Here is a 27,016-nt window from a genome sequence, read left to right as displayed (position 1 = left end):
TACTGTATGTGAAAATAAATTTGTAGAAGTTGACCTATAGACCTTATACAGACTGTAGCCAATAGCAGGGTAACAATGAGCCGCAATTTACCATTGACAGCCCATACATTCAAACAGAAAAGTACAAAAAGCTTGAATTATCCTCTTTCTAACTGCAAGTGTTTGTTTAATAAAAACCCACTGTAGACAGTGCTACTTTCTGTCAAGATATTCCTTGCAGGTGATTATTTTGTTGTGTTGGAGTTTGAAAGTGCTTGTTGGAAATGACTCAACGGCCCTGCGTACCACCTGTTTTTGTACATAATGCAGGAGGCAGCAGAACGTTTCTTTGCTGAAAGCGAGCGCTTCCAAACTCTGACACATTCTTGACAAAAAGTAGCTACATGTATATGGTGGACTTTTATGAACAAACAATTTGCAGATCGAAAGGATAATTCAAGCTTTTGGTACAGCTGCAATGTTGGTGAGTTTGACATTGTTTAATACAATCAGATAGGACTTTACTGTCAATGGTAAATTGCAAATTGTGACTATAGTTGCCACCCTGCCATTAACTTAATGGCAAGATGGCCGCGGTCTGCATAAGGTCTATAGGCAATGTGCTCAGGACATTTGGCACTGATCGGTCCAGGGGTTCGCGAGATTAGCTCAGGATACACTGACACACACAGAACCTTGTATAGACGGCTAGACTCTTTCAGAGCCATACTTTTAAAAATGCTTGTCCGAGAAAAATAAGAAAACAATGGGATGTGTGCCAAAAGGGTCATTTGCAGACAAATATAGGTAACTGGATCAGAATTGGGCAACATAATCTGTTTCCTGATCTCTGGAGACTAGCCATCGTTCTGGTCCAGATGTGACTCACATGCCAGTGAGTCCCCCATAGTACTCCATTCACTGCATGCAGATCCACAGCATGACACAAACTGCTACTTTGGTTGCAAAGAATGTGTAACACATTCCGTGTTATGTCTTCAATGCGTGTTTGTATGCATGATGTGTCAGTGGCATGATCTGTAAAGTTATATCTCAACTACTGTACTCGATGCATATTGAGTGTAGTTCTGTGTATCCATAATGAATGCAGATGAAAGCAGAACTGCACAGTAACATGCACACAAACCACAAAACACATGCAAAGACAGGCCTATGGAGTCAGACACATACAAGCATGCACATTACACAAACCATGAGTCCATAGCACACACACACACACACACACACACACACACACACACACACACACACACACACACACACACACACACACACACACACACACACACACACACACACACACACACACACACACACACACACACACACACACACACACACACACACACACACACACACACACACACACACACACACACACACACACACACACACACACACACACAATATTTTTCAAAAGTCCAGTTTGATAGTACTCACCGTTAAGCATTGCATATTCTCAGGGTGATTGGTCTCGGGGGCAGCACCATGGTTTGACAACACAGCCTCTGAAACATAGACAAAAGAGTCACAGGCTGACACTGTGCTTTTTGAGCACATTTCTTTCTCACTGTCCGTTATTTCCCACTGGAAGCCAGTGCAAATTGCTCTCCTTCTGGACACGGTTCAAGAAAGAGGAGAGTCTTCAGAAAGTTCTCAAACAGTTCCCAGGAGTGTCAAACAGTTGTCAAGGAAGAACGGATATAAGACAGCTGGGATGTAGACTTCATAAGCACCCCTAGACTGGCACAGCTCAGTGAAGACTATAGCCATGAGAGAGGGAGAAGTGGAAGTGAGGACATGTAGAGAGAGAAAGAGAGAGAGAGGGAGGGAGGAGTAAAGAAGAGAAAAGGAACTCCTCACACTCCATTATCTCTTCGACTCAGGGCTCCTATGAGGTTGTCATGGTTACAGGGACTCGCCCCTGCCTCTGTCTTTTTAACCATTGCTCATAAAGGCAGTATTCAGCTGCGACCCTCTCTCTCTCTCTCCCTCTCCCTCTCTCTCACACTCTCTCTGAAACAGATGACTATACTGCTTCGCTTTCATTTAAATTCTGTATCTCTTCTTTCCCCATATATACCTGTCTCCCCCTATAACTTCACACTCGTGTCTGGGTTGCGTCTGCTTTCTGTCCCTAGAGTCAAAACCAAAATCTGCAGGGTCTGGACCAAACTCCCAGAAAAACTGCAGGTCTGCTACAACAACTCTTCAAACAGAAGCCTTTTTTATTTGTATTTGCTACTGCTTTTTAGTGGCTTTTGATTAATGTCTTGGCCTGCACTGTAACTTCTTCGTATAGGCCTATGTCCCGTTGATATTTTTGAGGGGCACTAGCCCCTCCTATATACAGGTTTAATGTTTGTTTTTAGTTCAATGTTTGTTTTAAAAACGCCATTGACAATGAAGGGAAAATCCTGTCCCTAACACAAACATTAAATGCCATTAACAAAAAAGAGAATTTAATGTTTTAGCCGGGGAGCCAGCCATCCAAAATTTGAGAGGACCTGTGATGTCATGACATATCCACACAATTGTGATGACGGCTACCGTTTTTAGGCCAAGGAGTGTTTTTCGTGCAAAACGAATTAACTAACTATATTAGCGCCCCTCACTTCATACGGGTGTGATCACTCAAATAATGTATAATTATATTCAAATCGCCTTTTTAACGTCTTTATTTAGTACTTTGTCTTTGCTTCAATTTGGTTTAAATTTCTCGCATTGCTCAGCAGGTGTACTCTCTGGGAAGTGTCCTTGAGCAAGAGACTGAACCTCTATCTGCTCCCATTGAGCAGGTTGACGCCTTGCATGGTTTCCTCCCAGGTCAGTGTATGAATGTGTGTGAATAGGTCAATGTAACGCACATTGTAAAGCACGATGGATAAAGGCGCTATAGAAATGCAAACCATTTACTTCGAATTGCCTTGTTGAAATGTGCGATACAAATAAACTTTGTGCACTGCCTTGAAAATACGGCGCGTCAATTTAAATTGACACACTGGATTTTGCAGTGCAACTTGTATACAACATTTCCACAGCAAGGCAATTCAAAGTGCTTTACATTAACCATTAACAGAAATCTGAACAGGAGAATAATTACAGTGCAGAAGAAAACCTCATTAAAAGGCAGTGACAAAGAGAAAGGGCTTTAACTTTGATTTAAAAGAACTGAGAGCTGTAGCAGACCTGCAGTTTTCTGGGAGTTTGTTCCAGTCATGTGGTGCAAAAAGAGTCAACGCTCTTTATTCATGTTTTGTTCTGATTCTGGGTTCAGAAAAAAGACTTGTTCCAGATGACCTGAGAGGTTCATGATGTAGCACAAGATCAGAAATGCATTTTCGACCGTAAATCATTCAGTGCTTTATAAACCAAAATCTATAGATTTAAATATTTTGAAATCAATTATATGAGAGACAGGGAGCCAGTCTACAATTGGAGTGATATGGTCCACAGTATTACCTCTCGTCATGCCCATTACTCCCGGGTACAGTGGTACCCAGTACTATGGGTACCGGGTACAGTGTGCCAATGCATCTACCGCATGCAACACACAAGTTTCTTCATTCATACTGTAGAATCTAATCCTTTAATCACTCCCAAAGGAATCTGAACAGATGCCATGTGTTAAGAACAACCACACGTCAAACCCGTGAGAAGTTACCATAATTACGTTACAAATGCTCGCATGCACACAGGCTTCCATGCATACTGTACACACACTGACTGCACTCACACGATATTGACCCATGATATCACTGCTGGTTCACAAACGCATCCACACCCTGCACATGCAGAATTCAACTTCCAGGCACACTTATGGACGCACACTGCTGCACAACTTTTTCTTGTGTAACCTTAGAATCTGCCACAAAGGACATTCCCCCCATCCCATAGTCACGGTTGCCAGGGTAACCAGGAGGCTTAAAAAAAGGCTTCCCTCACTTTTGAAACTAAGATCTCCAGGGATCTAGGGAAAGGAGAGGGGATAACCTGGCTGGCTTCAAGCCCAGAAGAGGAGCCTTTTGTCGAGGAAAAAAAAAAGATTAATCACACTGGGTTTGAGGGAAGAGACACAGAGCAGCTGGCAACAAGATACAGGGGAGTTAACACGCATCAAGGAAGTGAGGAAGGCAGTGAGATAGCCTGTGCACAGGATTGACAGAGAAGGGTGAGAGATCAAGAAAGAAAGAAAGAAAGAAAGAAAGAAAGAAAGAAAGAAAGAAAGAAAGAAAATACGGGGAGAGTGAGGGACACAAAGATTGATTGGAAAATAAGAGAGTGGAAAATAAGTAGAGGACACAACATATAAAAGCTCAACTACTTGAGCCCTAGATGTATTTGATACTTTGAAAATAGCCGCTCTGCAAGCTCACAATGTGTCACCTCGCGGCGTCTTGTGAGCTTGTGTTTTTTAAATTCTGTAAAAGTTTTATAATATAAATACGAAAATAATAGGCTTGCTGGAGTTCAAGTGGTTAAAGGTGTTGGCAGCCTGCCACAGTCCTGCCACAGACCTGTCAGAAGATAATACCCTCAGCTCTCCCCAAGTACCTCGCCACACCACTCACTTGACACCCAGCCTCTCTATTCATGTCCTTTCACTCGCAAACAAATAAACACTTAATGGGATCGAGCGGAAAAGCCAAGAAAGGAGGAGTTAACTTAAACACAGCATCCACTTCTCCTTTTCATAGACCTTTGAGATCGCGTATGAGACAATAATTGTTGGCACTGATAACAGTGGTCAGTATAGTGCACCCTTGGGACTCCATTGGCAAGGACAGGCATACAGCACAGTATTAAAATCTTGAGAGTTAAATTAACAGAGTGTAAAAAAGGACCCATAAAATAATTTGCAGTGTAGCATATTCTGAAGACTGGCACAAAGATGAGTAGAGTCGTTAAAATAGCTGTCTCTTGTCCAACGTATGGACAATTACTGGACACGTTCAGAGTCTGCGTTGCAGGTCTCAAAGTGCCTGGTTTTGATATGGTATGAAGTATTTTATCAAAGACTGGTCAAGAAAGCTATTGCCGCGTATCTGGCGAAGGGTTAAAGCAGTGGTTCTCAACCTGGTGGGTCCCACAAGATTTTTGGGCCATTAAAATGCTGAATACGGTACATAAACAAAAAATAAATAAAAAAAAGGAATGGAAAAAAGACCATTACTGCTTCAAATTAATCAACAAACTGTTCTATAAAAACTGAATTGTCAAATAATATAAGAAATAGGCAAGAATTGTGAAAATAGCAGATCTATAACCCCTCATCCGTTGCAGACCGGGTCAGAGTCAAACTAAATTGAATGCCTCAAGTCATACAATTCCAAGTGTTTGTCAGAGTTGCAGGTCCCCAGTTTCAAATATGATTCATTTGGGGTCCCCCAGTTCAAATATGATTATTTTGGGGGCGGCCTGAAAAGGTTCAGAACACCTGGATTAAAGTACATGAAGAGACTGACGTTCGATTCCTCCACGATGCCAACAGCTCGGCTGGGTGGCCCCAACAATAGCATTTGGCCATGGTGGGGGGTGGAAAGCCGGCAGGGGAGAGAGCTAGGCTACTCTGTCGCTGCACTATAGCCACAGAACTGGGAGGGCACTGTCAGGTGAAAAGAAGTGGCTTTCGTCTCCAAGTGTATTCGGAAGAGACATGTTAGTTGCAGTATCTCTACACCCTGCCCAAGACCAAACAGTGGCGGTTGGCAGTGACTATAGGAAAACATATGGGGAATTGGCAGCAACTACATTGGGGAGAAAAAAAAGAGTGTGTGTCATTGTAGTTCTTCATGTGGGAATGAAGTGTAATCTCGTGAGAAGGTTCATGTGAAACTTTGGAGAGGATTATGTGATTTGATAAAATTATCATACTCAACCATTTTACTTGCTTTATTGGCATGAGAAAACATATGTTTTCATTGCCAAAGTAATGTTCTCTCTCACTGCAATTTACTCTCTCGCTGTTTGCCAGTTTCAGCAGTAAACATTTACGTACATTATCAAGCATTAATTAGGATGATGAAACATCAAAGAGGTCGACACAAAATGCCTACTGCAGGGAGCGGAATAATGTCACCAGTACAGCCACTGATTCTAAACTCAAAGCCATAGCCACAGCAGCAATGAGCAACAATGCATGCATGCAGGGCCAGGCACATAGTAAAATCCTCAATGTTAATTTAACTCAGTGTACAAATGGAACGAAATAAGTTAAATTTAAACAGATTTCAGTTATATATATATATTTTTTAGCTCATGCCACTATACACATAGACAAAGGAAGCACACACCAATACTCATGCAAGGGCATGAAAATACACTTTCATGTCTACATTAGCACACACTTGACAACAAAGACAGATGCATTTTGGTAATGCATGGGTTGTCTGAACACAAACAACCTGCATGCAGACAAAGGAGGCAGGATTTGCTGAAGCCAATTCAAAAGGTGGCACAACAGGATAATTTAAACAGATTCATGCCTCCCTTTTATGGACACCTCTGCAACCACTCTCCAGGCAGTAGACGCAGTCTTCCGTGGATCTTTATGTTTTATTTTAAATGTCAAATCCCTTCACACAGAGCCGTCATCTGTATGACAGGGCAGGTCTGACTTCATTATCCTACCGCAGATGGCTTCGTTGGGGCTACTCCCTGATCATTTAAATTTCCTTTTTTTTAATTTGAAAATAAATTCACGCAACCTCTGCTTCCCTGAATCTGATACTTTTTACCGTCCCTCGTCTGTCCAGAGAATTTGGGAGGACACAACTTTTAGTTTTTATGCTCCATGGTCCAGAAAGACATTAAACTGGAAGCACTTTATTGATTGCTTTGGGTTTTAATTTACTTCAGATTTTACTTGAGTTGGTATTAATGTAATTTGAGTTTTGCTTTGTGTTTTTATTGTTTTAATTATGATGAACATACATATTCCTTACTGGCTGTACATTGCTTTTTCCCTCAGGTCCCAGGCTTTCTCTAAATAGTTTGCCAATTTAAATAAGTATTTCGAATAAACTGTTAATTAGTTGTGCATCATTCATATCCATCATATTAACATAGTTTATATTATTAAACAATTCTTCTCTGACCCTCCCATAAAAAGACAGTACAACACAAAATTATACTCATTCTCAACTTAATTTCTACAAGCTCACAACTTAATGTTTTATTTTTATGTATTGATGGAAATCATTAAAGTTTGTCATTTTATTTAGTACAAAATTTAGAATTATTTTTAAATATATGAAAAAATTAGATTTTCTTTTGTTTGTTTAATCATTTTTAAATTTTGAATATATATAGATATTTCGTGACACTACTTGAGTAGTGACAGCCATGTAGAGTTGTTGACTCATCTCTCGTATGATGCCACCTTAGATGAGTAAGGCCTGGGACCGAGGCTAATGCCAGCTAGGATTTTGGACAGCCAGTGATTGACACATAACATTAATTTCCTCCTCCCGTCCTAAGGGTGGTGTGGTCCTGCCAAAGGGATTATAACTTGTGTCTGTCAACACAGTGTGATGTCAGTGTCCCTGTTCGAGTTACAGGGGATTTAATGAGAATAGTGAAACGTAAAGAAATGGGAGCTCTGTGTCCTGTTGCGTGCATCCATCAAGTTGTCTGAACTGTCATGGTGCAACGGCATGTTGCCTCTTGTGCATCACTCCATTAATGCCACCGGCAACCTGTTCTTCTAAATTAAATTGTACTAACATCAGAAAAGGTGAAGTCCACGTGACACAAAACACTAGACATTCCTAGATAGTAGTCCTGCCAGCTTAGTGCCTAGATAGACAAATACAATTAAATTAAAAGGATTTCAGGTCTTTACAGTCCTGAAAATTGTACTACAGCAACTAGTGTAAATACAGCAAGCATCACTACATCTCAAGCCTGAGGTCAAATCAGATTTACCAGCTCACAACGTGTCGTGATGCAATTAAATAACACTGTGAGCTGTGAAGATGTGCCATGTTTGCTATTTTTCCAAATCTTTAAACATTTCTGTCTAAAAGGACATGCCCAAAATAGGGATGTCGTCAGGTTCAAAATGGTAAAGAATAAGCATCGGGCACATACATAGCATCTCAGACATAGCCACAATACAGCACTTTCAGCATGACTAAAACATACATAGATGTATGTCTGTATGCAGCCATGCCACGATGCGATGCAAGACTGCGGACTAGCCAACACCGCCTCGGGACTACTGAATCGCTGCCCTCCACTCCCTCTTTTTTTTTTATATATTTTTTATCCCACGATTTTGTAACCCATTTTTTCACCCCTGTGTCAATCATCTAATGTGATCCTGGGCTCTACACACCCTCCGCCAACCTGGGGAGAGCAACGGACTTAACTCATGCTTCCCTCCACTCCCTCTTGAGCCCTTCGAGGTCGCTATACTGTAGCTCCACTGTCACACTGCAGTGTGCCTACATACATAGGTGGTACCGTGGTCGTGGTGCACCACTTATCTCTAGCTGATCTACAAGCTCACAGAGGTATTTTTAAATAGCCAATGTATATACAAGTTGTGTATGAAATGCTAGTTGAGTACGCTAACCTCTTAATTATTAGTTACTGTGCAGCGACATTCTAAAGTCTCACAGTTTTTTGGTTGATAATCTATAGTTTTAGACAGTGATGGAGGTGCGCTGTCTCAAGCTAACTTGAGCCACGTGAGGCATCACCGAGTGAGTTAAAGCGAGCCTCTCACTCTGTGCTTCTGTTCCAGGCTGTGGTGAAATGACTCACTGTCAATGCCCTCAGTTGGAGGTGGCACGGACATGGAGCAAAGAATCAATTTGAAATTTGATTCTTTGCTCCATGTTAGTGCCACCTCCAGCTGCGTGACAGAGGGTAACAGCAGTGTAATTACACAACCGCCCTGGAACAGAAGCAGAGTGAGACAAGTGAGCATTATTATCCCATTAAGATCAGGAACCTTAGCTGTGTCACCTTAGCTTTTAACCGCATTCAACAGTATTTTATACTATAGTTGTTGGAAATTAGCAGATATACAAGCTTGTAGATCTGCTTTTTTTTATCATGAAAACATGTGCACATTTTTAATATATATTCTTTCACAGCAAATGTTTTTAACTCATATTTTTGCTTTGGTTATGATTTAGAACTTAAGAAGACATTTGTAGAATCTGGTCTCAGGTCTTCAGAATAGTGGAGGTGAGATGCTGAGCAATACAATGTCAGTGACATAAGAGCCGTGGCTGCCACAGTCCTGTTACTTCTCTTACACACGTCGTAGGTTTAAAGTGGTAAAAACTGATTTTCATGCTATATGAACTCATTTAGCTGGGGACACCCTGGAACTCCCTTATGAACTAATTTAGCTGGGGACACCCTGGAACTCCCTTATGAACTCATTTAGCTGGGGACACCCTGGAACTCCCTTATGAACTCATTTAGCTGGGGACACCCTGGAACTCCCTTATGAACTAATTTAGCTGGGGACACCCTGGAACTCCCTATATGAATTCATTTAGCTGGGGACACCCTGGAACTCCCTATATGAACTAATTTTGCTGGAACCCTGCAAGGATCCCTGAGGGTCCCCACTTCTGTCTTAGAAAGATCACTGCAGCCCATGACATCTAAATTGTATTACTATGACAAACTGTTAATCTGATGATCAAAAGACATGGCACACCATCTGTCTGACAACAAAAAAATATCCTATTTGCATGATTTTTTTTATGCACCGAGTAATTAAACATAAATGTAATAAAATGTCAAACTGCCAAAACAGTTGCGTTTTGGCAGTTTGCACTGCACGCACACACAGTTAACTAGAAGGATGCGTCATTATTCATATGACATACTTTTCAAGCGCAGGCTCCAGACACAGTCATTTATTTCTCCGAACATGCAAACCACCTGACCCGCATTGTAAGATAAAGGGGGTGAGGGGGAACACATTATCCATGGTTAAAGACACACACACGTACATGTCACTGTGGGTCACTTGTCCTCACTGACACATTATGAATCTAAAAATAAAATTAAAAACCAGAGCATGAGGGTGGCCTGAAGCGGTCGCGTGGAAAATATGAACAAAAAAAAACCGCTAACACTTGTACTACTTCATGTAGCTAATCCCTGATGAACAGACATAAAAGGGAAAACCCTGAAATGCTTTGTAAATTCATATAACATACTACTGTAGCAACAACGCGCTATACAAACTGGCTCATCCATAATCCAAATCATACTGTAGTCTGTAGGAAGGAAACAGAAGTACAGCACACGTGTAATGTCCATTTAATTGTAAATGATGTCCCCCAAAACTCAAACATTTGTATTCTTTAAATTAAATTGCCTTTAGTCCAATACAGCATGAACAGCCTGAGATGTGAAGTCCTCCTCAATCTCTTAACTCCATATACCTGTATGGCGTCCACAAACCATTATTAAATGTCTCACTCTTCGGCACAAATATTGGGTGAACCACATGACATTCCTCTACCCACTCAGCTACGGCCACCCATGGCCATCCATATGGACCCCCCACAGTTACACCGGCAATTATAAAAGTTACATTTACAGTTCAGCATGCAGAAAATAGGAGAGACGTTGCAAACAGTCTGTGTAGAAGTTTTAAATTTGAATCTGAACAAAACACCTGAGCACCAGCAATGTCACGGTCAGTCCTCGATCAGCGTGCAATTCAACACTACTTTCAAGGACGCTTTATGCGTTGGAAAGACGTAATCCTAGAATAACAACGACTGCCACAGCTTATTTAAGACATTTTGAATGCCACTCTCACAAAGCCTTTCACATCATATGCACCATCCTTTTGTTGCTGATGACAATATAATTAGTTTTGCATAGATGGCACGATCATTAAGTGGCACATTCATGTGTATCATTATGTGCACTGCACTGAACGCCACAGTGTCCCCAAGGGACACTGTGACAGAGACATTATGTGTTTCAAGTAATAGAATCTGCTAACGAGAAGCAATCAGCACTGACAACATTTTCTATTCCAATTCCGTTGGAATAGAAAACTGTTCTCACAGTTCACAACAGGGCAGCTGAAATAAAACACATATTGCCTTGTATATTTTAACCCGTTAAGGCCCAGCGGGGTCCAGGGGTTGCAGTAGAGACAGAAATGTAATGGGCAAGTATTAAAGATTTATAATATATTTAGGGACCAGTCAAAATGTAGGAAAAGGGGGGGGCTGGAGGAAAATAGGGGAGGGTGAGGTGCACAGTCAGCGTAATCCGTCAGATTAACACACACAAGTGTTATTAGTTCAGTTTTCTAATAAAGTGCTTCTGAATTGATCCTGTTTGTCAGTCAGCGTGTTCGGTGTTTATATATTCAACAGAGATAATAAAACTTGTCACGCTGGTGCGCAACAAACCAGAATGCCCTCATATAACTCTATGCCTGGGTATGGGCTCAGTTCACCTTGTAGTTGGAGATCCGGTTTAGACATGGAAACAGCCTTTCTCCGTGCCTATGGTGTGTGCAAAATATTAGCGGATACGGGCTACTAATTAATTACTTTTAAAACATGTTTCTGGTTGGCTGACAGACTGTCAGTTATCACAGTTAGTTCTGAATGGTTTAACTCAGAGTCACATGTATTTTCTGGAAGAAAAAATAAATAAAACAAATACAAGGTGAAATAAATACGGCACGGCAGGCAACTTGTGTTGGAGAATGCAAGTTATAAAAAGCAAGGCTTTTTGCACACCTACAGGCGACAGGTGCGTAGAAGAGGGTACGGTGCCCAACAATGAAAAAGGAACAAACACCTTGCACACACTGTCTTCAAATGCAGTGACCAACTTTTATTTAGGGAAACAGCAACGTTTCGGCCTTCATCAGGCTATCTTTATGGTACCATAGGCCGAAACGTTGCCGTTTCCCTAAATAAAAGTTGGTCACTGCATTTGAAGACAGTGTGCGGGTGTTTGTGTTCCTTTTTCATTGTTGGATAATGTTAAAAAAATCATAACCGTGTGAAGTGAGGGGCGCTCAGGCATCACCTCATAGTGGCCAATGCCTGTTGCCTGTTGCCACTAATTTACATCATATTTGGCGGACATTTGACCTAATTTCTCCTTCCATTGTTGATGGCAAATATGAGACGTGTGGGGACAAGATTTGGCGGGGATTTGACCTAATTTCTCCTTTCATTGTCAAATGATTGTCAAATATTGAGACATGTGGGGACAAAAGCTGTATAGGAGAGGCTAGTGCCCCTCAAAAAATAAATGAAGCACAATGCAATTAATGAATACTCATATGATTAAGAGAAAAGAGAGAGTTGAAGAAGCTGATAATGTGGTTAAAAAGACGTTTTGAGACACATGGGGAGTATGCAGTCTACTGAGGTTAGACACCCAGAATGAGAGAAGTGACAAGAACAGGGTTGCCCACACTATTTTGACTTGAGAGCTACTTTCAAAATGACCAGCTCAACAAGATTTACCCACCCCAAAAATATCCCATTGCTGAAAATCGCAGCACCGTTTTCTTTTTTGTAAATTGTATGTAACTTTGTAATGCTACTGACATTTTTGCAAGTATCCACCACCTCAGCACCACCGGTGGGCTCTGCTATTTCCGTTGCCCCTTGGGGGGGGTTGTTATTGAATCCATCTCCCTGCTCTTAATGTTTAATGATGGTTGTATAATTGTGCAGAGAGAAAAATGTAGCAGAACGCCAAGATAAAATATTATATGCAGATTATGCACACTTAAATTCTCATTCTATCTTATCTATAAATTCACCACGTCTCTTTATATCTGTACAGTACATGTGTAAATAACTCGAAAACCGTTCACCTCATCGACTCCCCACAGGGAATGCAGTGCCCGGTATCGAGTAGGTCGGACCCACGGTTGTCCAGAACCGCCACAAAAGGCCTCTGCCCGGGCTCTGGACAGGGCCCCTGCCAAGGCTCCATATATGGGGCTGGCCTGTTCTGACATCACAACACTCCATATGTGGGCATGCCTGACACAGAACTCCCTATACTGTATAGGAATAAAGGGACACAGATACAAATATATGGACATAAAAGGAGACACAGACAGATGGAACGGGTACTCTGACACAGGTACAACAGGTATTGCAAAGCCGGGTGGGACATGGATCTCCAACTTCCATCGTTACCGATTCGGTGCTCTACAGCCTAGCACCGGTCTAGTCCATCTATAAATGCACCACGTCTGTCTGTGTGTACGTGTGTGATGCATGTAACTTGAGAACCGTTTGCCCCACCGACTTGTTGATTGTCCAGAACCGCCACAAAAGGCCTCTGCCTGGGCTCTGGACTGGGCCCCTGTCCAGCGTCCATAATGGAGCTGGCCTGTTCTGACATCACAATGATGTTCTGAAAACTGCAGAGACTCCATATTTGAAAAAAAAGAAAAAAGAGACTCCATATATGGACATGCCTGACAAAGAATGGGCATAATGGCATAAAGGGGACACAGGAAAAAGGTTGGATGTCCGCACACCGTTGTTTAGTTCCTAGTAGATTCATTGGCACATATAGTTCAGGAATCAACGTTTCGGATGAAGCTCCGGAGGGGTCGAAACATTGATTCCTGAACTATATGTACCAATAAAACTACTGGGAACTAAACATCGGTGTGCGGACATCCAACCTTTTTCCTGTACAGTATGTATACTTTTGTCCAGCATCTGTAAACATTATTTGAGATGTGCGTGCTTCCCGTCTGGATTTTCATAAAATGGACAGACATAATAACTGGGTGGGACATGCATTTCCAACTTGCTCCATTGTTCCAAGTATAGGCCAGTGCCTAACCGGCACCACTCTAGTAATAATAATTGTTCAATCTATTCCTGAGTTATCTGACTGTCATGTTAATTTTAGGGGAGGATACTTCTATTTAATTTTCATTCAGAGGGAGGGGCATGATATTGTACATCAGGGCACATACATTTCCTTAGGAAAGTAGGGTAGGGTTACCCCTACTTACATTTCAACCTGTCGTAGAATATAACTGATATACATTTACGTTACATGAATGTGCGTTTTGATATGACGGCACATAAAAGTACAACCTTGTCAATTACACAAATCAAGGTTTCCCAAACCACTCAAGCCACGACCCCCCAAAATAATCATAACATGAACTGGAGGAAACTGAAATTGGAGGCATTTGGTAACACACGCAAATGAGACGTGTTTACATATTGGATGGACAGAACATTTTGCCCTTTTCAGCCTAACTACCTTAAAGCCTATCAGATGGGATGTTTATACACTAGAGTTATTTGGGTTATTTTCTATTACAATTGCCATCATCTTGATTTTCTACACTTCAAATCAAATTATATTATTCTTAACAAAAATGCACATACTTCCTTCCCATTTTATTCATCTGAATCTCAACTATCGCCCACCCATACTGTACAATGCTATACAGTATACGCCATAGAACCACTGATTTATAATTCTGCCCCAAACACTGTCATACGAAATAGGACTCAATATGGCTTTGTTTCTTTTAGATGGCTGCAGTTAACCCGATGTAGCCAATGTCACACGTGCGAAATCCCGGGTTTATTGCTTAAACCCTCTTTTGCCAACCCTGAAGTAAATTTGAGATGGATGAAAGATGAATGACAGAGCTAGCCCCATACCTTGGGATTTTATTCAGTAATACTGTATAATTGCTGGGGTAAAAAAAGATTGTGAAAACATCAACAATAGATTAAGAATTGGTGATAGTTGACCTAAAATATGACATAAATGTAAAGTTTCATTATCTCCGCCAGGCTGAATGCAGGGGGGGTTGGTTTTGTCTGCGTTTGTCTTTGTGTCCGTGGCTAATCTCGCAAACCACAACACCAATCAGCGTCAAATTCCTGCTGGCACACTGCCAGCAGGCAAAGGAACTCAATCCCTGAATCCTATTATTCTCACCTGCGTGACTTGAGTTTGCTTGGTGCAATAATAGGGAAGGAAGAAACATGGAGAATACTACAGAGAATACTATAGAACGTATCTTGGTGTTAGCTTTGTGCGTCTATGTGTACTAACTTTGCGATTATTTGATTGGCTGAGCACAGAATGTGATGATGTATGATGATAAGAGTGCCCCTCGCTTCACACGAGTGTGATTTTTAATACAAGGATGAATGAACAGAAACATACAGCCACTCAAGTCTTCATCAAGAGATTGACAACAGCGCGTGCATTGAGAGTGCGCAGGTCATTATAGGTCTGTCCCGTGCCCACAAATACAATCGGCTGGCCTGTGCTGTAGGTCATGGAAATGGCAGCGCCAACCTTGTCATCGATGGTGTCAAACTTGGTGAGAACAATTCCATCAATGAGGTGGGGCTCGTCAGACGCAGAGTGGTCGGCCAGGGCCTGATTAAATTTCACCAGCTGATTGACGGCCTCGTTGCCCACCAGAGCCTCCCCTACAAACAGCACCAGGTCGGGCGTGTTGATGGCGACAAGCTTAGCCAAGGCCGTCATCATGGGGGTGTTGTCCTGCATGCGCCCTGCAGTGTCCACCAGCACCACATCGAAGGCCTGGTTACGGGCGTAGGCAATGGCGTCCATAGCGATCTTGGCCGCATCCTTCCCGTAGCCCTTCTCATAAAGCTGCACAACCGGCCGCCCACCGTGCTGCTCGGGGGGGTGCTTAGAGTTCAGACGTCGCTGGTGAGTCCGGAGCTGCTCCACAGCCCCGGAGCGGAACGTGTCACAGGCCGCGATTAGAACGGTGAAGTTGTTTTCAATCAGCCAGAAGGCGACCTTGGCCAGGTTGGTGGACTTGCCGACCCCGTTGACACCACAGAAGGTTATGACATATGGGCGTCTCTGACTGCGGGCCTCTTGGACGTCTCTCAGGATGTCCACCCTCCGCTTGGGCTGCAGAATTTGCACCAGAGAGTCGTGCAGGGCTTGCTTCACTGTTGAGGCCACAGTGGTGAATGTGCCCATGAGTTTGCCCACAAGTTTCTTGGCAACAGAGTCACAGAGCTGGGAGGCAACGTCGGAAGCTACATTCTTAGTGATGAGGTGTTCCCTCATCTTTTCCAGCATTGGCTCCATATCCTCCTGGATGAGGGCCTTGGATCCCACCAAACCCTTCAGCATTCTAAACATGCCGCCAAAACCACCCGTTTTTGGTTTCGTGTTCTTTTCAGCGACCATAACTCTCTCTGGCTCCGCCTCTTCTTCCTCCAACTCTTCCTCGCTGGACTCACACCCCACAGACTGCAGCTCTCCCTTCATGGAGCTTAGCTGCATCTCCAAGTCACTTTGTGAGTCGTGGGCCTGGTCAGCATCCTTACGAGTAAGATCCCCACTTTTCTGGCTGTAGTCCAGGTCTTTGCCAGATGTCTCACAACCCCACCTTTGCTTTTCCTTAGGCTTATGGTGTTTTGGGGACTTGGTGGGTTTCTCAGGTTTCTCAACAGGTCCCCTCTTTTGCTTGAGGACGAATTGTTCTCTATTCTTCTGAATAATCTCATCCGGGGTTAAGTTGTGATTGCCGTTCTCAACCACCTTTTGGCTGGCAGTGGAGCCCTTGCCTTGTTCCTCTTTAACTGGCTCAGCTGCAGGAGACTCTTTCTTGGCATTCTTTTTTTTAAATACACACTGGTCCTCCATGCCTTTGTCTTCACCCTTTGCTTTGATCATTGACTTAACAGTTTTTTGGGACTTCGGGGAATTTTTGAAAGTCCGCATCAAGACAGTGACTCGATCTTTGCTGCTCTCTGCCTCCTCAAGAAACTTCTTGAATTCATAATCGAACTCAAAGCTGTGGATGAGAAATTTCATGTCTCCGTTCTGCTCTAGCTCATTCTTGTAGCAATCCCGGAAGCGAAGGTGAACATCATCTACCAACTTATCCACATAAGTCAGCATCAGGATTTGTTGAAAACCCACCACAAAAACCAACTCAAATTCATTATCCAATTTGTATCTAAGACTCAAGGACTGGTGAGTGAAGGAATTGTTCCCAGTGCGTTCCTGAAGGACCACGGAGCGGATCAATGCGTTGACGGGACCAGTGAAGGATTCCTTCACCCCAGCTCCCTGAAAGGACCACAGCACTACACCGCCCATGCTGAAGATGGTGAAGAAATCCAGCATCTTGGCACAGCGCAAAAACAAGGCCTTTAGCAAGTCTATTAGCAACAAGTATCGTGTCTACATGTGTCATGCACTCTCTCTCACATTTGAAGATACCTTATATAGACTGATCAGCGCTCTGGCATGACATCACACACACACAGCACAACACCTTTATATGGGGATCTTTGTACTGTATCTGTCTGCCTGTGTCTCTTGTATGCCCATGTATGGAGATCACTAATGTCATCAATATGATGTCATAGTCCTTGACAACATTCGGACGGGATACACTCAAATGCAGGCTAGCACGCTCTTCTTAAACGCAGACATATTGTTGTTCTGGACAACCGCTGATAAACTTCCCACTATAAGCACTAAAACTATACCCACTATAACACCAGGGTTCAACTTAAAAAGAAACAGAGAGGGAGACATTGTCTTAACACTCTGAGAGGTCTCCGTCCTATTAAATAATTACGCCCAATGCCCAGGACGGAGATTAATCAAAAGACGGAACATTACTTGTTTCATCACAGAGGGGCAGATGTTCAGCTGTGGCATTCAGGGAGTGTGTGTGCAGAGTATGGCTGCGATCTAGCCAACGGTGCCGGAGATTAGCTGTCCACAGACGGACGGACGGATGGACACACGGACACACACACGGACAGACGGACGTAGTGCAAAACATAATCTCTCCCCACGCCTTTGGCCTGGTGGAGACAATTACGAAACAACATCCACCGGCTTTAAATCCGTCCGAACAACAACGCGGCTCCACACGTGCTAGACACTTCGCTCTTCTCTAAAACACCCTGGGCAACGCTCCAGACTCTCCAGACAGACAGACACACAGACAGACATGATCTGCTAGGTCTCATTGCGAACGCAGTGAGCACTTACTATGAGACCTAGCAGATCATGTGTGTCTGTCTGTCCGTGTGTCCGTGTGTCTGTCCCGCTATCCAAATATGGAGTATGTTGCATCAGCAATCACTCAGCTCCATATATGGGCACAAAAGGGGCCAGGTCCACTCAGCTCCATATATGGGCACAAAAGGGGCCAGGTCCACATATACAGTAACAGCGGGACAGACACACAGACAGACAGACATGATCTGCAGGGTCTCAGCTGCGTTCGCTTCCCGCGTTTGCGCGTCTTACTGGTAGTAAGTGCTCACTGCGTTCGCAAAAACACCCTGGATAAGGCTCCACCCGTCCCAGACTCTTCTCGTTTCTCTAAAACACCCTAGGCAACGATAACCACGTCCCAGACTCTTCTTCCTTCTCTAAAACACCTGGAGGACAGTCACCATCATCGGGACAAAGATGTTTGTATTTGGAGGGAATAAGCAACATGTAGTACCCATTCCACTCATCTGACTGTCCCTTTTATGCCCATATATGGAGAATTCTGTATCAGTCTCTGTGTTCCTTTTTTAACCTTTAACCAGTAAAACCACATTGAGACTGAAGTGTGTGAACTGGCCAAGAGAAGAGGCAAAAGAAGTACAACATACAATGCTCATTAATTTATTCCTAATCCTATATATGGAGTTCTGTGTCAGGCGTGCCAAAATATGAAGAGTTGTGAACTTGTGATGTCAGAACAGGCTAGCTCTATGCCCATATATGGAGTTATTTGTCAGGCATGCCCAAATATGGAGTCTATGCAGATGTCAGAACAAATTTGTGATTACAGGCCAGCTCCATATATGGAGCCTGGGCAGGACCCCTATCCAGAGCCCAGGAAGAGGCCTTTTGTGGTGGTTCTGGACAGCCATGGGTCCAACCGACTCGGCACCAGGCACTGCACTCCCTGTGGGGGTGTGGAACACGTGTTGAATTTGAAGTCAAACGGCAAACGGTTTTCAAGTTACATGGATTACAGACGTACATACGACAGACACAGAGACATGGTGTCTGTCGTATTTGAGGTCCTCTCAACTTCCGCTCGCTCGAGCCATTGAGTTATGATGATGGTACTTCCGGCAGTCATCCGGGTGCTTCAAAACACCACTGAGCAACTTCTATTGAGATTAATAGCAGGGGACGGGGCTTTTATAACTATGTTTTTAACCCATAATTGTAGATTTTAGCTATAGCAGCATACATTTTTCAGAAACCTCTATAGGATTCTTAAAAATAGCAGATGTGTAAGCTCACAGCACGTCACTTTGTGCCGCGCTGCAAGCTTGTACATCTGCTATTTTTTAATGTTGAAAGTGGGGGTCCATGGCACAAATACGTACTGATTTAGAAGGCATTTGTAGAATCGGCCACATGTCTTAATGGGTTAACAGTATGGCCCTATTAACTGTTCATAAGGCTATACTGTAATGTCAAACTGTTTTGTCAAAACCAGTTTCCACATTCTGGCATACTGCTTGGTTACATAACAGACGCACGCCAAAGTCTAACAAACACATAATGAGATGGAGATGAATATAAGGCTGAGGGGGAAAGAGAGAAACCACAAATGATAAAGCATGAACAGAACGATAGGAAAAGAAAGAGACAGACAGGGAGGGGGAGACGAAGAAAGATGGATGTTGGATGTTAAGCAGAGTGTTGTTGGAATGAGTCTTTTGGTCATTCCAGTGTTCCATACATGATGAGACAGAGCAGTGGCAACATGGCCTACATTCTGCCAGCTGGCAATGTGCGCACACACACACGCACACACACACACACACACACACACACACACACACACACACACACACACACACACACACACACACACACACACACACACAAGAACACAGACTCAAATCCATATACACACACAGAGCCTCCAATATACATGCACGGAAACAAGAACACAGACACGTGCGTGTGTACACACACACACACACACACACACACACACACACACACACACACACACACTCATGTATCAGACTAGACAGTAGTGGGCCAGTGTTGCCTTTGGGAAAGACCTCGACCAAAAATCCATTAACACAGCCGAGCAGGGACGACATCATAAGCTAATCTGTAGTTTGCCTTGCTATAATCTCAATCTTAATGTGTCATTCCTGTTTTATTTTCAGCACACCAACTGACTCATACATTACAGAATGTAATATGTATGTATGTATGTATGTATGTACTGTATGTATGTATGCTATCTAGTCATCTTTTGTCTTCCCACTGCCCCAGTTACAGCCAGTACCGCTTTAGTCCAGTATTTTTCTAAATCCAGTTTTAACCACTTTCAGCCACTGATGTCAACAGCAGTTACAGACTCACATGTCACATTAAAGGCTAGTAGATTGTCGACTTTTTTCTGAAAATGTTTTAAAGTATAAAATAGGGCATAGTGGTCAAAGTTGCAGGGAAAACCTTATGAAGAAGAATTGGGCTGCATAAATACTGTAGCTGTGGATGACCCTTAGACAGAACTACAGAGAGAAACACAGTCAGAAAGTGTGTGCGTGGAATGCATGCGTGCAAGTTGAGTTACAGACAGAAGGAGAAAGACTGAGTGCACGAGTATGCATACGTATGTAGCCTACAGTAAGTTATTTGCTAGGGTAAAGGTTGAAATAATTCATCCTCTGAAGAGGATACACTGAAGAGGTGACTTCCTTGCAAAGTCAAACAGACAGACAGACTGAGTTACAGAAGTGACAGCACATGCATGCTCACATGGTCTGAGAAGCCATGGGAAGTGATACATTAATTGTACATGAGCACGAATGGAGGGGGGAGAGAGAGAGAGAGAGAGAGAGAGAGAGAGAGAGAGAGAATGAGATATAGGAATAGGGAGTAGAGAAAGTGAGTGAGTGAGTTTGTGAGAGAGAGAGAGAGAGAGAGAGAGGGGGGGGGGGGGGAGAGAGAGAGATAGAGAGAATGAGAATAGGGAGTAGAGAAAGTGAGTGAGTGAGTTTGTGAGAGAGAGAGAGAGAGGGAGAGAGATATTATGTGGGATGATGACAGAGACCATGCAGTCACCGTCCAGTCCCTGATGTAAATATTTCATGTTGCCCTGCAACAAGCAGCCCCACACACAACCAAGCGTCCAACTCATGCACAGTGGGACCAGCAAGTATACAGTAGTAATACGAAGACGGTACTCACCTAATCTAGGCTGCCCTTATGGCTGGCAATGAGTAGCATAACTCCAATAATACACACATGCTGTGCCGCCACTACATGAAAGCCAAACTACTGTATAGTGGGTGAGAGAGACGGAACAGACACACTTCAGAATACACTTCCAAATGAATGAGAGTGGTATGTGTGTGTATGCACTGTATGAGTGAGCACAGAGCCACTCCAGCACAAGCTCTCTCTCTCTCTCTCTCTGTGACGCGCCAGGGTTCATCCAGACCCCTCCCCCCCCCCCCCTCGCTCTCTTTCTGTCATTTGCTCTCCCAATCCCTCTCCCTCTTAATCCCTTGCCACCCCCACCCACCATCACATTGCCCCACCTCCCGTCCAAGAGAATACTACTAAGCCCTTAGAGACACACTGACCACGTGCACGGCACACGAAACACACACTCACACGCGGACACACACACACACACACACACACACACACACTCACACACACACACACAGCATACGGACAAACATGCATCTGGGTGTGCTTGCTCAAGTTCAGCTTGAAGTATGCAGAATGTCTTCACAAGTTCAAAATGAAAAAGAAAACCGAAAGATATCCGATCTACAAGCTCACAATGGTGAGCTTGTAGATCACACCAAAAGCACCAAAACCTAGACATACTGTAGGAGGGGCTACCCTAAAAGAAAATACCTCAAAATGGTACATAAGTACAGTACTTAGTTACTTCTTATACCACTGCTCACACATACAAAGTACTATTGCCAGTTATACTCACCAGCGGTGTGGACAATTTCATGAGTGGGTACTTTCAGGTGCTTCTTCCTCCCCAGGTTTTCCCATAATAGGTAGTACCAACCCTGCACCTCCTACAATACACACACACACACACACACACACACACACAGTCACAGCTTTGGGTGCGTAGAGCACAAATGCACACAGAGTCGCAGAGCCAGACTGGCTTGGGGATAGAACATTTAAAGTGAGTCCATGTGATTTCATAAACAAGTCATGCAGAAATGCATCTCTCTCTCTCTCTCTCTCTCTCTCTCTCACACACACACACATGCACACGCAGTCGCACACACAACTTGGTTGTTCCTCCAGGGCTACAAACATACTACAAACAAACATACACACACTCACCACTCACAAAGGAAAGGTTTAACGCATTCCTACAGCTGATGTCTCTACTTGTGAGCCAGATGGCTCGTATGTACGGTATGTGGGTTACATAAAGCCAGAAATAGGGGACTGAATCAATTCTCATGTCATCATCATCATCATCATCTTGCTCTCCCTCACACTCTCTCCTTAGTTTGCACATACACGCATACAGTACGTAAACATTCACACTGGCTATCCGCTGGCCAAGTTTAAAAGCATCTGTGTCTCACTCCATCTTCCCAGTGTTGTTATTGTTGCCTGACCCCTCCTCCTTTGTGCTGCATAATGTGAGGCCATCGACTGGGACAATAATCGCCGTTTTAAAAGCATCTTAGTGGACAGATTTCTGCAGGCTGTGGGACAAGGAGGGGGATGGGAGGACATCTGTACTGTAAATCAAGGGATGGCATCTGAACCAGAAGTGAACGTTGGCGTACATATTTAATACAACGTGCACCAGGAGACACCAGGGCTCGTTATAGAGGAGAGCAGAGGATGGGAGATTAAATAGAAGGGAGGAGAGAAAGAGAGAGAGAATGAGGGAGACAGCAAGGAACAGAAAGGGAGAGGTAGAGTGAAATTGGAGGACGAGAGAGAGAGAGAGAGAGAGGTGATAAAGAAGAGGAGGATGACACAAAAGCATATTGTTGGGGAGTGAACATGTTGGGGAGTGAACATGTTGGGAGTGAACATGTCAAATGAATGACACCATGTCACAACATCAAGTATGAAAAGCAGAATCCAAATAAAAGCTGAAATGAGCAAATACTAACAAATATAAGATAATAAAGCACATGATAGGGACGGAAGTAGGCGAGGGTGAGTTTGCAAATCGTTGCTGTCGGGTTGGAAACATTGTAAGTCCAAAACCGTTCCTTTTCTAATATTTAAAAAGAAATTGAAAAACTAGAAAAAGTGCTCCTCCAGGCCAGGTAGGTTATCATAGCCTCCTGGTGGCACTATGTGAAAAGGGTGCTATTTCTTCTTACGCCTTTGATGGCAATTCGACATTTCAAAGTCACGATTTGAGGAATTTTGTTCCAAAAATGGTGGCGCTCTAACAGGCCAATGTGAAAAGGATGGGATGTATTCCTCGGCCTAGTAGGAATGTGCGTGCAAAATTTCCCTCAAATTGCACTATGCATTCATGATTTGAGGCATTTAGACATTGGAGACTTCTGTTACTGAACAAACACTATATATAGCAATGAGTATTATCACAATATAGAGCTTTTAAACACTTATTTTAATCAAAGAAAAATCACTTATACTACCTTTAAAGACCAAAGGAGATCTGGCTTTCAGCACTACAGCTCCAACACTTTGGAATGTACTGCTCTTGGAGATCAAGCTAGGTCAGTGGTTTTCAACCCCTTTCATATCAATTATTTATTCTGCATTTAAGCCACGGACATTTAGCCTCTCAGACCCAAAACTAAAAAAATATGTATACATTTCCATGCTGTATTGCCATTTGTACCATATGAGAGATAACAGGTAAACGTTGATGAAAATAACAATTATTCTACATTCTCTAATGTTTAACAATAATAATAATTTTACAATAATTTAACTCTTGAGCATAAAATGAAACCAAATGGACCACTTGTTGAAAACCACTGAGCTAGGTGAATCACTCTCCTCTTTTAAATGCCTTTTGAAAATGCACAGCCTTCAGTGCTACTGCTAACTCCTATTAATATTTTTTAATTATTATTATTTAACTGATCAAAATGTCTTCTGTTTATTTTATTTTGCTCACTGTCGGAATGTTTCCTGTTGCTTCTTGTTCTGTTTGTGTTTTGTATCCTTATGTCATGTGTGAAGCACTTTGTAACACAATTTTGAAAAGCGCTATATTTTTTTAATTATTGTCTCCACCAGGCCGAAGGCATGGGGAGAGTATGTTTTGCACTCCGTCTGTCCGTCCGTGTGTGTCCGTCTGTGGACAGCTAATCTCTGGTTTGATCGCAGCCACACTCTGCACACACACTCCCCCTTGATGCCAGAGCTGAACCTCTGCCCCAATTATTTTTACATTGTCCTGTTGCCACCAGGAGGCCGCTTTTTCCAAAACAATTTTTTTGACAGTACACCTAGAGATTTTGTCCAATCATCACGCAAATTGGTACACCGTCTCTATAGCCATTAAACGAAACGGATCTTTCAGATTATTTTTTTCTACGTTTTTATCCCAAGATTTTGTAACCCATTTTTTCACCCAGTGTCAATTATCTAATGTAATCCTGGGCGCTACACTTCCTCTGCCAACCTAGGGAGGCAGCAGACTGACCTCATGCTTCCTTCTATGCATGAGGAGTCCAAGCTGCTTCTTTTCACCTGACAGGGGGGAGTTTCCCCGGCCGGACATGTGGAAGGAACACGTTATCCGGCTGGCCAGGGGGAGGTAGTTTAGTGACCAGGATTACTGCATGTTTTTTGTGACGGTACCTACCCAAGGGGACACGGGGAGAACATGCAAACTCCACACAGAAAGGCAGATTTTTCATACTCCATTCTGATTGGCTAAGATTGGCTTCCAAAGTTCACAGCAGTGCTCCATTTCGAACAAAATTCTGCAAATCATGAACACATTGTGTGATTTCCGTGAAAGTTTTCATGCACATTCCCACTAGGCAGAGGAAGAAATGCCACATGAATATTCTCAACTCAGCCTCATGGTGGCGCTATAATTCGTGTTTTCACCTGTAACTGCACCGATCTGTGTTAAACGTTGTATGCACACTCCCTAGAGGCCAAGGAAAATTAGTCCTGATTTTATCCAAAATCCTGGTGGAGACCTGTGCCCCGAGGGACACTTATTCTAGTTATTGTGGGTAGAAATTCTTATCACACCGTTTATGGTGGTTAGGTTTTCCCCCCCATGTGTGGAGCCGTCGCTGGTGTGTCTTCAGGTGACTTGATTGACTGAAACTCTTGTCACAATGTTGACAATGGAAAGGTTTTTCTCCAGTGTGGCGACGCTGGTGTTTCTTCAAGTCACTCGACTGAATGAAACTCTTTTCACATTGTTGACAATGGAAAGGTTTTTCTCCAGTGTGGATATGTTTGTGTGTCTTCAGGTGACTTGACTGACTGAAACTCATGTCACAATGTTTACAGTGGAAAGGTTTTTCTCCAGTGTGGATGCGCTGGTGTTTATTTAGATTACTTAAATCACTGAAGCTCTTGTTGCACTGCTTGCAGATGAAAGGTTTTTCTCCAGTGTGGAAACGCCGGTGTTTAGTCAGGGCACTGGAATCAGTGAAACGTTTGTCACATTGTTGACAGTGGAAAGGTTTTTCTCCCGTCTGGCTACGCTGGCGAGTCTTCAGATTGCGCAACTGAGAGAAACTCTTGTCACACTGTTGACAGATGTGGGTTTTCTTTCCAGTGTAACTCGTCTGATGTGTCTTTCCTTCTCCCGTCATGGCTACATTCTTGGAAAACTGCTGATGACTGTCAGGTTTTGGATCGGGGTCTCCATGTTTCTGGCTGGTTACAGAGCAGTTCATTTGCAGACGGGCTTCTGAGGTGATCAGTTCTTCTCTCAGTGTAGGGGCAGTAGAGGTCGTTGTGGCTCCTCTTCACGTGTTCATGGAGGACGGTGGAGGCACGGGCATATGGACGCTCAGAACTGGAGACCTGAGAGTCTCTCCTTCCATCATTATATCTTCTGCTATGAATGGACGTTGATGGGAATGAAGTGGGGACCGGTTGCCCAGAGTCTACAACCCACCACAGCTGTGTCCGGTAAGAACTTAACCGAGACGTCTAGATCCCTGTATAATGCAGAGATACCTGGGTTGGTTGTGAGGTCAAATATACTGACTGGTACGGAAGGGGGTGGAGTCTTCTCTTGGTGAGAGCTGCTCAAGCTACTTGAAGGTTGAAGTCTCACCTGGCGAGGACCGTGGAAAATACTGCTTGTATATGTTATATATCCATTTATGGAGTTATTTTACATTAGCATGATGTCAGCACTAGACGTCTCTGCCGGTTCCATATATGGAGCTTTAGATCAACCACGCTCAAATATGGAGTTTGTGATGTCAGACTTAGATAGGTTATTTAGATAGCTCCATATTTGGATTATCGGTATATAGTGGGTAACTATGGTAGACCTATCAAATAGCCATATGACCATATATGTAGTATCAATATTCAGTCTGTAACTATGGCGACCTATCAAATAACCATATGACGTGACAAAAAATATGATATGCTGAAGGTGACTTTCCTTCTTTACAGCAGTGGTTCTCAAACATTTTAGCTCGAGACACGAAAGAGAAATTAGACATACATCTACAATCTTGTTCATTGGCTATTTTCATTTATTCCTATGCCTTGCAGGAATGTGCGTGCAAGATTTCACATAAATTGCACTCTGCGTTCATGATTTGTTAAAAACTGACCAATTCTGCAAACTTTTCCAAAGCCAATTGGGATGGAATATGAGAAATGGACAGGTCCGTCTTGATCACATGACTATAGAGAAAGTGTGCACCAATTTGCATAATGTATGGATAAAATGTGTACGAGTAATGTAAAGAAATGCGTTTTGCAAAAATCAGCCTCATGGTGGCACTGTAACAGGCCCTTCTAAACTAATTGGGGCAGTGGTTAGTCGTTGCCACCCAGGGAGTGT

The 27,016-nt window shown here is 43.2% G+C and overlaps 2 protein-coding genes across 3 annotated transcripts in view; both read right to left on the bottom strand.

The window, feature by feature from the left end:
* Positions 1-27,016, bottom strand: part of rgs3a (regulator of G protein signaling 3a) — a 178,780-nt gene that overhangs the window by 145,784 nt on the left and 5,980 nt on the right. Inside the window, exons 5-6 of one of the 2 annotated variants that reach the window (XM_080756473.1) lie at positions 21,977-22,067; positions 1,441-1,508 (exon numbers count right to left, since the gene is read on the bottom strand). In XM_080756473.1, the coding sequence (XP_080612599.1) occupies positions 1,441-1,508; positions 21,977-22,067 (159 nt within the window). Of the gene's footprint in view, positions 1-1,440; positions 1,509-21,210; positions 21,347-21,976; positions 22,068-27,016 lie in introns of those variants that run through there. The other variant, XM_080756470.1, reaches the window with a different exon arrangement.
* LOC308310408 (signal recognition particle receptor subunit alpha-like) lies at positions 15,196-17,148 on the bottom strand (the record flags this gene model as incomplete). The annotated part of the gene is made up of 1 exon (XM_080756753.1): positions 15,196-17,148. The coding sequence occupies one exon, from the start codon at positions 17,146-17,148 to the stop codon at positions 15,196-15,198; it is 1,953 nt and encodes a 650-aa protein (XP_080612879.1).

Source organism: Protomyctophum bolini (genome assembly GCF_963924005.1).
Source record: "Protomyctophum bolini genome assembly, chromosome: 22".
Lineage (NCBI taxonomy): Eukaryota > Metazoa > Chordata > Actinopteri > Myctophiformes > Myctophidae > Protomyctophum > Protomyctophum bolini.
The sequence above is the reverse complement of the archived record's forward strand: the minus strand, read 5'-3'. Positions and strand labels throughout refer to the sequence as shown.